General features: G+C 41.7%; 1 protein-coding gene across 1 annotated transcript; it reads left to right on the forward strand.

Moving 5' to 3' along the window:
* The first annotated feature begins 6438 nt into the window (after positions 1-6438).
* LOC128715270 (uncharacterized) lies at positions 6439-6862 on the forward strand. The gene is made up of 2 exons (XM_053810152.1): positions 6439-6584; positions 6679-6862. Exons 1-2 carry the CDS (start codon positions 6439-6441, stop codon positions 6860-6862), a joined length of 330 nt encoding a protein of 109 aa, XP_053666127.1.
* Positions 6863-13563: the final 6701 nt, after the last annotated feature.

The following is a 13563-nucleotide window of genomic DNA, read 5'->3' on the forward strand; positions in this document are numbered from 1 at the left end:
TTGGGCTGAGTTGTGGTGCGAGTGCTCTATGCGATACCCTGATGAACATTGATGACGAGCGCACGGTGGGTGGCATGATGACACTCCATGGCACTGGATACAATGGTGTGCTCAGTGTGATTCAAAAATCAATCAGACGAAAAGTGTTTGATCAATACGGGTTTCGGTAAATAATAACTGGGCAATGGAGGGATTTTTTAGGTACCGTGTAGGGTTCAGCTGAGCATATTCTGATTTTATAACATATTTTTTAACAATTACCAATTGAACTTTGGTTTGGAAATATTTAAAAAAAATTATCAACGAAGTAGAATAAAGTCTTGTTAGTTTCGACTGTTGATATGATATTTTTAACACTTTAACCATCAAGAGTTTAACAAGTTTGAAGAGAGCTACTTAGTTTGAATTGTACAATAACTGCGGTGGTATTATATAATCTAAAAAATTAACATGGTTGGAAGAAACTGGAACATTAAAAAAAAGTTTGATTCGGTAGGCCTGGTGTTAACAAAACTATAAGCTTTGTGATAAGTAAAAATTCTAATGTTAACAAAACTTGAAGCTATAAAATAATATTGTACCTAACAAATTTTGAACCAATTTTAATATGAATGGAATTATTGAACGCTGGATCATAGTGGTTTCTGTGGAGAGTTTTCATTTATAGCATGGTTCACGTACAAATAAATTGTATCTATGATTTTTGAATACCATTTCAATAGATAATTGGCTGGTAAGAGTTCTAAAAATTGCCTCAATGTCTTTTAAATTTCTAACACCTTTAATAAAACTTTGCTTCCATCCCATTGGATTCATTTCTCATTTTTTGCAAAATATGCTCTATTCATTTTACCATTTCATCAAAAACTTTAAGACTTACAAGAAAACCCTTTATTCAGTACAAATTATATTAGGCTTCTCATTTCTGCAAAATCAGCACAACTCATGCTAGCGCTGCAGCAAACCTGCATAATGGGGCAAAACTTTTTTGACTACCGATCGATGCACCTTCTTCAATCGCTGCCACCAAGCGGACAGCATAAAATTATTCTCTCCATTCTCATGGTTTTGATGTCCTGACTAAACTTGCACGGCCAATGATAGGCACCCCCGTTGGTGGTACCCAACAATGGACAGATGAGGTCACATGAGCGTGCTTTGTGGGGTTGTTAGGTATGTATGTGTGAGTGTGTGTATGTGTGTGGAAGCATTGAAGGTGAAATGCGAACAATTGGACACGGTTTTCCGAGCCACGCCAGCCAGAATTGAATCGGTAACGAAAAGTCAAACAGTTAATTTTGACAACGCCCGGGACAGGGAAAATCGATTTTCCCGACACGCAACGATACCGGCACACTGTGTGTGTGTGAATGTGTAGGTAGCAAAGGGTCGTGTGTTTTGTTTTACAATGTTTCCAGTGTCGAATTTTTGTAGAGTTTGTTGTTTTGGTTACTTTTTCCACACAGAACAAAATTTTCTCAACAAGCACACAGTTTCAGATTATTTCAGTTTGAGCTTCATAAGCGGTGTTTTTCGACCTGCTTTAAAGAGTAGTCTATTTGTTGTTTATACTTTGTATTAGATTATTAGCAATATTAATAAAATGTCATCCAACATCTTACCAGACGCAATACATTAAAATAAAAATTATTCAGCCTGGAAACCGATCATGATCTTACTCCATACCGGGCATATCTTGCAACACAAAATTGTCCCCAGCACGATAGCACCAACCAGGTATTTCCCCGTGCATTCCAAGTATTCCGACCTCCGTCGGCAATAAATTTACATAGCGGCCAGTACTAACCGCCCCGGGCAGTGATGCGAAGCAATAGCGTCAGCAGATCCAGCACGTTGCCGTGACGTTTCCCTGCGCCAGGTCGACCACTTTTGGCCAATGGCCAAACCTTTAAGGGCGATGTAAAAGGTAAAATTGGGCCTTTAGCGTGTACCGTGCAGGAATGCAAATTTGCCTACCAAAACGTCATGTCGCGACGTTCCAGCAGGTTTTTCGGATACCTTCAGGCGGTCCCCGTTCATGCGGACTGATAACGAACGAGACAAGCGAACAAGCATTCCCATCCGCACCGGTTGCACAAATGTGCCGCCCAAGGATAATGAGAAAAGTTTTTCTTAGTGTGTTTGTGTGGGTATTTTTTTAAGTAACTAGCACAATCTCGTCGCTTTTAATTAAACGCTCCTTGGTGGGGGGTTTGGCGTGGTGTTTTATGTGAAATAAAGCCAAACTAGGATTTAAAAAAAAGAGTATCGCATGGGCGACACTGTAATCGAGCTCTTTCGTGTCCTGTTTTAGAATGATGGCACCTTATCATGGTGCTTGGTGACTGTCGTTTGAGCATCCGGTATGATTTCAAAGTTTCCAAGAATAAATGGCACCAAAATAATGGATTAAAACGGGAAAATTATTCCCAGGATCTGACGCGACGAAAGATTTGCCAAATCAGACACACAAAGCTAACTGAAAGCTCCACGCCCTTCTTGCTCGCGTCGAAGGACGAACAAAATTTTCCCGAATCTCGTTGCGAGACATCACGATATACTTACAGTTTTATGACAAAAAATCTGCCACAATCTGCTACTAATCCGTGAATACTCCCGGTTGAACGGTACCGTATCCCCAGACAGTTGCCGTAAATGGAAGAGCTCGATCTAGCCGACACAGGAATTGCTCCTTTTTGCGTGACGTTTTAACACACTCACAAACACACTTCACAGCACCATAACCTCAAAAACAAACGCGTTTCTCGCACACGGAACTCGATAACTCGAAGATTCTTGCAATTCTCCTTTCACTTTACACGTTCTTATCGTGCAACTTTGCATACGTTTCGAGTATTATTTGTACTTCACTGATATACTTTAACCGCACCAAAAATCTGCTTTCCACCACTTGCACAATGCTGGTACTATTGCTGCTACTGCTGCTGCCCTTGCTGGAACTTTGGGCTTCAGCATCGATTCGGTAAAGCGCGAACAAAACTCAGCACTTGCAACGGAAATTCAACCACAATGCGAGAGCATCACTCTCCCACATCGCATCCTAACGAGCTCTCTCACTGTTGTTTTCCGACACTCGCGTTCTCTTGCGGAAGGACCCGAACCCACACTCACGCACACAATGGGAGCCTCCCCCTTCGGTGCTCCCCCAGTGTTCGGGGGTGGGTTTGGGGTTGAGGGATGCTTTTTCTTCGTTTTCCCACGTTTAATCACTCTTCTGTCGATTTTCCTCTTCTTTTTTTCAACACTCTCACACTCACCCACACTGCTCTAGGGCACTCTGCTTTCATTCACTTTAAGCACACAAACACCCACAACACTACAAGGATAGCACAAGGATCTTTTCTTTTCCCAGAGTAGGCTCTGGAAGGATAATAAGAAAGTAAGAAATAAAAAGTGTTTTACTAAAAAAGTACAAGCACAAAATATCGCTCACATACACACGTACGCATTTTAACGAGTATAATCAAAGCAAAGGCTTTTCCTCCCTTGCGACAAAGCGTTTAAGCGCCGTCAGTGAAAATTGCTACCGTCGTGCTCTAATTGCAACTTGTAAAAAGGATAAATCACAACACGAACAATGATAAAAGCAGTTGAAAGTGTAAATTTTGTTGTTTTTTGTTGTTGCAAATCTGTTCTTAATTGAAGACAATGGCTTTACAGGGCGATTTGGAAGATACACTGATTATTTGTATATTTTGTAATACTATTTAGTTCATTGCATTGGCGATAGATATATATATCTAACATATCTAGATATATCTAACAAACGCCCAGAAACTCTATCTTTATTGTAGATAAGTGAAATTTTAAATGTAATCTGTACTAAACCAAAAATGCCAAATACATCCTCCACAGTATCCACACAATTCTACCCCTTTTCCCGGACGGGTTTAGCTTTTCGTTCACAGTCGCAATGCTTTTTCGATCAAACAAAACCAATGCAAAAGTCCTTTTTCCTTTCGGGTCGTTCTTTCTTTTCCACTCACGCTGGTTTGCAGATACGCTCACTCGCTTCTCACTCACTCCCTGCTGCAAAACCCTCCAAGGTGAAGGGTAAATCCTGCGATACGGTCAGCAGCCAACAAGCACCACGACGACGTTAACGCTCGCTTCGCACTCAACAGACTGAAAAGCCCGAACGCGCGAAACGATTCCCACCCGGTTCGGAACTACGTTGGCACTCATTTTCCCACACAGCTCCGACAGGATAATGCGAACGAGCGTCCAGAGCTTTGGGTGGCTCTCGTGTCCGAGCACCCACTGGTGTGGTGGTGGTGTGTTTCCCTCGTCGAAGGCTCGCCCTCGAGGGTGCTTGGAAGCTTTGGTAGTAGGTTGCGTAACAGGGTACCAGTAAACTGGGCTTTGGGTCGGTGGCAGAAGACCGTACGCCCGTACCCTTCCGTACGCTTGCTGACGGGAACACTGACCTCGGATTATGCGATGGTGATGGTGATTAGCTTTTAGATAACCGTACGATAGACGCGCACACATCGATAAGGGATCGGAACGGAAGCTTATCGGCGTATTTTGTTGAATGAATAAGACTGTTAAAGGGGTTTTTTTTCACGTACTGTGGTATCAGTAATTGAAAACAGATTTGAAATTGGTTGAATTAGCCTTAATCCCATGAAAATAAGTTAACTAATAGATATTAGATGAATAGACAGTTTAATATTGTTCTTACAGCAATATAAAACAATGTATTTCCCGTATACTAATACTTGCTATAAAAATTAGTACAATAAGTTCTAAAACTGTACCAAAATTATCAAATCATAAGAAATATGTGGATGACTCTCATAATGGATAAAAATTTGTTGCAAAAACACAAAAAGTTTTTAAGACAATCTCATTAGGTGTATCACTGAACACATCTAATCTAGTAAACTGTCATTATTCTGTTAAATTAACAAATTATACTTAGATATAATATGATGAAGCAAGACTGAAACAAACGGTTATGAAAGGCTATTATGGCAGTCGTTCACAAAACGATTTCCACCGCGTAATAAGCTTCGATTTTTCCACGCAGCAACAATCCACCCTTGTCGGTAGCGCGTAAAGGGTAATTTCCTGCCAGGGCCAGTGTGTATATGTATTCGTTCCGGTATGTATCGACTTCCCGCCCGTCAATGCGTAAACAGACACCTGTTCCGATAAGCAGCACTATAAATAGCGTACCTCAATTCTATCCACCAAACCGGAATTCCCTATTCTTATCATGAACGAAGCTAAAGCGTTTATCCCCTAGGGAAACACTCAGGAAATCGTATTGCACTTCCTCCTAACAATCGTGCACAGGTGTGTGATGTGTTATTATAACGCAGTAGATGGATTTCAATGATAATGTTGCTTTGCTTGTTCGGCATGCTACTGTGCAATAGTATTTGGTTGTGGTGACTGGTGAAGATAGCTCACATTCCAATTGTTTGAATCTTTCGTAGGAAACAGTAACATTCTTTGTTCAGTAATGGAGTATCAATATCGACTTTGCTAAGCAAGCATTCTTAAGTGCGAGCAGACAGGAGGTGGCCCATTGGCTGGGCGAAGAATTGTTGTAACGAAACACAAACCACAAGATGCTTGATTAGAGCGAGTGAATTCCACCACTACAAACCACCAACATGCCCGGAAGCACGTTGTAGCAAGTGACGGACCATTCACTGTAACAAGGACCAAGATTAACCACGTACCGAACCGCTCCTACTTAGCGTAGGAAGTACTCTCCGCACATCCCGGGAGAATAACTTCGAGCAGATATCACGACCAATCCCACACACACGCAAGCAGGAGAGTATAGTGTCGCTTCAATGGCAGTCATGCCATTGCATTATACCACGAATCCTTAACGGCTCGGGAAAATGCTCTCCAAAGGATGAGTTCCTTCGGTACAAAAACCATTCCGAATTTCCGAACACACAACACTGGAGCTTCCGTGCGGGGGAAAGAAAAATACGAACCCAAATCGGTGACGTCATTCCGATGCCCGGGCAATGGTCATCCACGATGGTATCTTCGCCATGGAACAAATGCTAACAAGCAGCAAAAGTATCACTCAAGTACAGGCGAGTGATCATACGAACGATTTGATTGTGATTTGCGAATCGTATAATGCTCCATCCATTTAGCTTGGCCAAGTGGAGCATTACCAGTGGGGAAAAATGATAACCGAAGGTAACTCATTTTTGACAGTTGAGCACTGTGGATGATTTAAATTTAGCGCTTCAGCAAGCGTTGAGTTTTATTAGCCTTTAATGATGTCGGCAGCAAACACAAAGCAGGCTGGGATGACGGAATAAGGGATTTAGTGGTTCGCTGTTTTCGGCGCTTGGTGGTCAAAATTATAAGTGCATTTTGTCTATTTATTGTATTACTCCATTTAATTGAAGCCGCTCGGAAACTGTGCAATCAGCAGGCATGAATCCGATCTTTTTCTATGGCTACACGGCAGCCGGTATTGGATTTGTCGTTTCGGTAGTTTACTTGGGACTGTTTAACATCTGCCAGCAGCGAAACTTGCGCATTGTTTTGGAGAATGCGACCTTTCGACAGTTTTACGAAGAGTAAGCTTTTGCGCTGTCCATTGTGAGCAAATGATTTAAATTCTTGCTTGTTTGTTATATTTTTATTTCAAAGTTCAACGTTGACTCACCGAAGCCGAAGACATCATACGGCAGCTCAAAAGTACACCAATCGCCATCGAACGAAACTGATCACACGGCGCATGCTGCACAAAATCAATCAACTCTCGCCGCGGGTTCATCTGCACAGTGATGGGCCCCGTTGGAAGTTGATCTACACCCCGGGTGGAGATATACGGGCGATACCCCTGCCACCATAGAGGAGAACGAAAAAGAATGGTCTGTGCATGGCTCTGGAAAGCAATTGCACTGGATGTGGAACATATACCCGCACAAGCTATAAATCATTCTACGCGAAATCTCGATAAGTATTTTCCACCGCTATAAACCGCAAGTGCAATTGGTCCATAGAGGTAGCACGATGCAACGCAGCACGATCATTTGCTAGAGGATGATCCTGCTAATCTCACGCAACTTTCCACTTGTGAGGGTTTGGAAAAAATAAAAGGGTTCGTTGTAAATGTCTTCCGGAGGCATGTGAAGAGTGTTTGTATCTGGCAAACGTCACCACGTCAATCAACGGATATCGTTACACTACACGGCAAATAGTTTGAGTGAAATGTAGGCAGATTTGAGAGTAATTTATAACCTGGTTTAAGTGATAAAAAAGATGATTGAAATTCTATTGTAAATTACAATCCTATAGCTTTATGCTAATAGATTAAACTATGTTAAATTCAAGCCATTATTAAGCCAGGGTTTGGAGTTTATTTCACCAAAATTATCATAACCCCTTAAAATTACATACCACTTTTTATTAAAATGATGTATTCATTAATCTAAATGGCCCAGCCTATTTCTAATGGTATCAGATGATAACTGAAGAGTACCTTTAGTGCCAGGAACACTTAAGTGGATCAATTAAGGTCATTTATGCAGTGTTAAAAAAAATGAGTCTAAAATTTGAAAAAAGTTATAATGAAATTTATTCATTTAATTATTTAATTTTATTTATTTAGTATAATTAAAACAACTGTTAGCCGTATATATTGACTGCAGAGGGCACAAATTCTTCAAGGCATTTCCTCCGTCTATTGTCTATTGTCGGGCATGCTCGGTTTAATTATAATGTCACTTATTGACTGAATTGAGGAACTGGATTAATTAAATTTGTGATAAAATAATAATAACTGATAAAATGATAAAAAAATGTGTAAGAAACAATTTTATTCTTGTGGCAGATATCTTGAGGTTTGAATATGGCCAAATGAACATAATGTACTAATCCTCTCGTTTAGCGTCATTTTTAGGAAATCTATAAAGTTTCATACCATTTGGATTAAAATGTTGTACCCATATTGTGGGTTTTCATCGATTTAAATTTTAATATCAGCATATAAATATGAAATGAAATGAAATAAAATGACTTACAATTAATATATTGATACTTCCAAAACAACCGGCAATACATAAATTTTAGAACTTTATGTAAAAAAACGCGATCCATAGAAGAAACTTTGTTTAATGTGTGTACGATAGCAACAAAACATTCAAAAACTAATATTTGCATTCAATTCACACCCATTAATCATGTCAAACTACCACAATCTTATTGAACCAAAGAGCTACCATTGTTTGACCCAGCCGATCGTTGTCTTAATTTCCTTCTCGACCCCCTAAAGGTCATAATCCGCCCGGCCAACGCACGTTACACTCAATTAACATTGACAGTGACCGGTACCGGGGGAGAAGTTTCTTACAGAACAGTGCATGGCTTCAATTCCATTTGAAGACCCTGCACCAAGATGCAATCTGTGTCCCCCCTCCACAAGGCCAAAACAGGCCTCCAGTGCTCCATCCCGGCTCATCGAAAGTTCAAGTTGAACTCATCAAAACGAACGGACCGAGTACAGATGGGTTCTTTCTTCCATATTGCTTTCCGGTGGTGAACGCCTGCAAACGCGTAAGGTGTCAACGTGGTGGACGGTTTTATTAACCACTTTCTCGCGCGCTGTGCGCAATTTATTTGTTAATGAACATACAGAACAAAACGGACAAGATGGGCAGGGCGTTAGTTTATACCAATGGTTCCCCGGTGATTGACAGATGGCACGGTGTGTGTGTGTGTGTGTGCTTGGCAAATGGTGTTAAGAAATAATATTTGCAAAGTGCAAAACAATCATTTGAAATGATCGAAGTGAAATGTGAATGGTAAACGCCGCACTTCCGGAAGATGTTTTGCGCTCAAAGCGACACGTGTTAGATGGCCCCCCTTTGTGGGGTTATTGTCGTCTGAGCAGAATAAGGCATGCTGACAGTGGTAATTCTCTGGAAAATATTGCTGGCTGTGGACTTTATGGCCACTAACAACTGACATCTTGATGTTTGATGTAAAATATTTGCACATTAAAAATGTTCTTTTATTCTTAAGGTCTTAGAGACCATATTGTTTTAAAATATATTGACATTTTAAAACTGAAGACCCATTTCTTGTGGTTCAATAACTATACTGATACAAAATGTGCAAATTAAACCAATTGTTAATACTTTCCTAGATTTGGTCATCGATTAATCGGTCCAAATCAAAACTTATTTTAGGGTAAAATCAGTAAAATAACTCTATCAAACAACAACAGAGAGAGATTTTATAAAGATCAGGTCCTTAATGATGACAATAGTTCCGTCTTGTACATATCTTTTTCTTAGAAATTCTCTTCATCATATCTCTCCTTTAGCAGCAAACCTTATAAGAAGAAAGCCATAAAATCATGCTTTGTAGATCTTTTTTTTTGCCCAAACAAGTTCCTTCTCGCTACGTTACGTGAAATGTTTACTTCGTCTAGAGCGAACCGATTTGCCAGACGGGCGCCACATGGTGCACCCGAAGTATCAACTGCAGCCCCATCATAACGCAGCGCCACCGTGTGGCCCATAACGTAAACAAATAAATAAAACACCCCACATGCTACAAAGAGATTTCTTGCGCGGTTTATCAACGTCTCGCAGGCTTCAGTTTGAAAGAGAAGTAGCAAAGTAGTGTTGCAAAGGCAAAAAAAAAACCTCAGCCCCAGACAGTTGACTTGCAGGCTGCATAACGAGCTGTTAAGCCGTATAGTGTGCCTGGGTGTCCAATCATATCACTACATTTCGTGCCCACCAGGCCGTGTAGCGTCACTGTGCTGTGATTTAATTTAACCGTCGCCACCCGTAAAAGGAACCTCTGGCTACCGGTTTACAGCGAAGAATGAAAAAAAGGGTACAGATAAAGTTTAGGAAAAAAAACCACTCCCGCTTTATTCCCCACGTGGTTCTTGTATGCGACAGGTGTGGTATTATTTAACTTTTACTTTAAGGTGTGGAAATGCAACTGCAACGAAATGGGTGACTGCTGATGGACAACAAAACCGATTCAAGTCATCGTTTCCAAACAAACGGTCCAAACGTTGTCACGCCGAGAACGAGCGACCGTTTCCCAACTTCGGAAGGTCATCTTGCAGGTAGTTCCGACAGCAAGCCACGCGCTGCACGCTAATTTTTCGGTACCTTCCATTTGCGGGAAGGCTCTCGACAGCCGGTCTTGCCCATCTATGGTCAAGAGCTCGACTTGCCACCAGCACCCGGGAGGACGCGATTTGATAACACACTCCACTGAAACTGCCAGGAACAGGTTTTGCTCTACTCTTTTCTTTTTGGTTCCGCGAGTCGCGCGAAGCGGAGTGGAGTCGGCGCGGAGGTGAGCTGCTGAACGGGCAGCATAAGTGTATCTTCGATCTCCTCGACCGAGCATAGCGTGACCGACGATCGTATCGGAAGGCGTCGAGTGCATGGAAGAAACCAAAATAAGACACCCAATAAGCAAACGACGTCAACAACAACCGCTTGTGTGTGTGTGTGTAGTTGTTGACTCAGTCAGGAAGTGCTTGGTGAGTTTTGCTGAGGCCAGGTAAGGCGAGGTCTCGCTATACCCGCTTCAGGAACTTCACCTGAATTGACGTGCACCGTGTGCTGAACCGAGGTCAGTTCACACCGAAAGGAAAGAAGGGCAATTGATCGACGATCTCGTGTGCGATCGTACGGTACGGGTCAGCCCATTTGGATTAAACAATTCCGGGACCTGGACGATCGAGGACGCTGCCTATTTCGCGTACGGGCGGTAAAGCGAATCGTGCACAAAAGGTCAATATCCGGTGCGTTGCAGGTCATCAGCGTTGCGGCCACGGATGCGTCTGCGATGAGCGGTCTACGAATGGGAGGCTCTATGGAGGAAAGCGCCAAGAAATAGAATCCATTTCTACGGACACAAACTTGCGAACATGATACTTGGCCCCTGCGGGTAGGAGTCCCTTCTTGGGTAAGTCATCGTTTATTCAAACGCCGTCCGGAAGAACGACGGATGATCCCCATCTCCCAATGGTCGCCCATGGAGGGCATTAGGGTTGCTAATGGGCATTTGCAATATGAAACCGCTTTACCGCAAGCGAATCCGTCGCGTTCCGTTATCTCGTCTCTGGTGTGCTAGTGTCATTTCTTGTGCAATAAAATCAAAAGATCAACAGAACGGAAAGACAGACATGATCAACCCTTGAATGGATGCTAATGTTCTGGAACGTGTGCATGTAGCATGGCGAAATGGGAGTTTATTGCTTCGGTTTAGTACTATTTAGTACTTAAAGTATTTTCGGTGGCGTTATGAATATGTTAGCACTGTTGCTACAGATAATGAGTGTTTTATGAACAGTTTTGTTGAAATTAACATAATTGTATAAGACAATCAGTACAGGTACTTCCTAAACATTGAGAAGACTTTGTATCATATTCGATCATGTAAATCATGATTCCTTGGTAGTCCTGAGCCTTAGAACATCCAGTTCTTACTATTACTATCTACTAAAGAGACTTCAAGTTCCCAGGTTTGGTTCGTCTCTTTCAAGAGATCTCAATCCTTCACTTTAGCTACCCAAAACCCATTACGTGCTGCATTCAAAAAAAGGTGGGAACTGGTGTAAAAGTTCTGTCTTATAAACTTCAAGACTTAAACATTTTCAAAGTACCTAAACTCTTCAAAGTTCTAATTAAGAATAAAGTAACATTTATGACACACGTCCTTATAGTTACACACAACTTCAATTCGTTTAGCTCCAATGTTAGAACTCCCATGATATATGGAACTGCAGAAAGGTGCATGAGTCGAGGCAATGAATGGCGATCGGTCTGAGTGACCTGAATAGGCAAAACAGAAAACACCATAAAAAATGGTACGTCTCGAGACATTCGGTGTTCTCGTTTTGTGTTCTGTTCTTTCATTCTCCGTCCACTTCCAGCTAAACAGCGCATTTTCTATCAATTTCGCAGTACGTGATCATAGAAACTCTCAGAATCCGCCCCAGAATCCGTACGTTCTAATAAGCCAACGGAGAGGTGGAGAATGGTCCCCGTTGGGTGCAAAAACAAAACAAAAAAGCCAACATTAACACAAATTTAAACATAGACAAGCGGAGGGATAAAATGACGCGAGAGGTATCTCTTCAGCCAACCGAGCCAGCCCAGCTCCAATCAGCATAGCAATGAAGGAAGTTAAAGAAAAAAAAACGCAACACACAAAGAAACACAGATTTGGAGAGCACAAACGGTGTACAAATAAAGAGTGTAGCGGCAGCAAAACGAAAAAAAAAAACGGGAAGTTGATGTTCGCAGCCACTTGGATATAGCAAGGATGAGTCAAGCTTTAATTGGCAAGGGGGTCGATTGGCGTTTAAGTGGTATGCGCACTCAGTAGAGGTGTTGATTTAACCTCCGTCCGGTAAAGGGAAGAGTTTAGCGGCTGTTTTCCATGCCACGGGAGCTGATTTCCGGATTACGCGTGTTGCTCGAATGTGGCATGTGGAAGGTAAGCCTTATGCGTTACGAAGGTGGAGGACAAAAAATAACTTAAAAAACAAAACCAATTTTTTTCCAAATGATTTTCATTGATATGCTGGAATTCTAATGCTAGTAATAGAAGAGACAAAGAGATTATTACATCGTAACGCAATAGCGCATCCCTCCACTAGTGCAATAATCTGTCTGTAAGCCATAAATAAATAGTTGTAGTTGTCTGAGACAATGTTTAACTGATGCAGCACGCAGCTCCACAAAATGTAACCGGTGGCTCTGGCTAAGTCTACATCTGAGCGGGTGCAGTCGCCTGTAATCCGCAAATAAACGCGGCAACTCAAACACTGACATTATACTTGCTGATGTTGTGTTTTTGTTCTGTTTTTGCACCGCACAGGTGATAAGATAAGTGGGCAACAATCACCGATAGCGAAAGGGTAACATCTGGGGATAAGACAATAAACAAAAATATGCAACCACAAAAACCTAACGCAGCATCAACGGTGAGAATGATGGAGAAAAATAGGAAGACAAAATTAAGTTTCAACAAACTAAGTTCGTACCCGTGGTTAAGGAAAGGTTAGGAGAGAAGCCTTCTCTTCTCTGTAGCTTTGTCTGTCTCCATTCATGAATGTCTCAGAAGTTACCTCAGTTACCTTTTCGGTCGGCTCTTTCGTATGCCATGGGCGATGATCAACAATCGAGAATATATCGTCTGTTTTGCTCAGGCCTTGCTTGCCCTAGCGATGCTGTACGATCGTCTTGGTAATTCTAAACCAATGCCTGCCGTATTACTTTTCGCTGCGAATAAACAAAAGTGCGTCCTCGTGTTGCAACCTACGTGAACAGGCAACACAATGCACTCGCGGAGAGCAAAACTGCAGCTCGAAAGGCAAAAGATGCAGCGAGCATCGGAGAATGTGCAGTCAAGGTATCGATAAAGATCGGACACTATGGGGCAATAAACCAAGAGAAAAGTGTTTGTAAGCATTTTGTTTTGTAATTTTTGCAAAAGTTTTACTCTAATTAAAATATTAAAATGTATAACTGTATTAAACAAATACCTAATTAGCAAAAAATGTTTTGT

This window comes from Anopheles marshallii, chromosome 3 (assembly GCF_943734725.1).
Source record: "Anopheles marshallii chromosome 3, idAnoMarsDA_429_01, whole genome shotgun sequence".
NCBI classification, from domain to species: domain Eukaryota; kingdom Metazoa; phylum Arthropoda; class Insecta; order Diptera; family Culicidae; genus Anopheles; species Anopheles marshallii.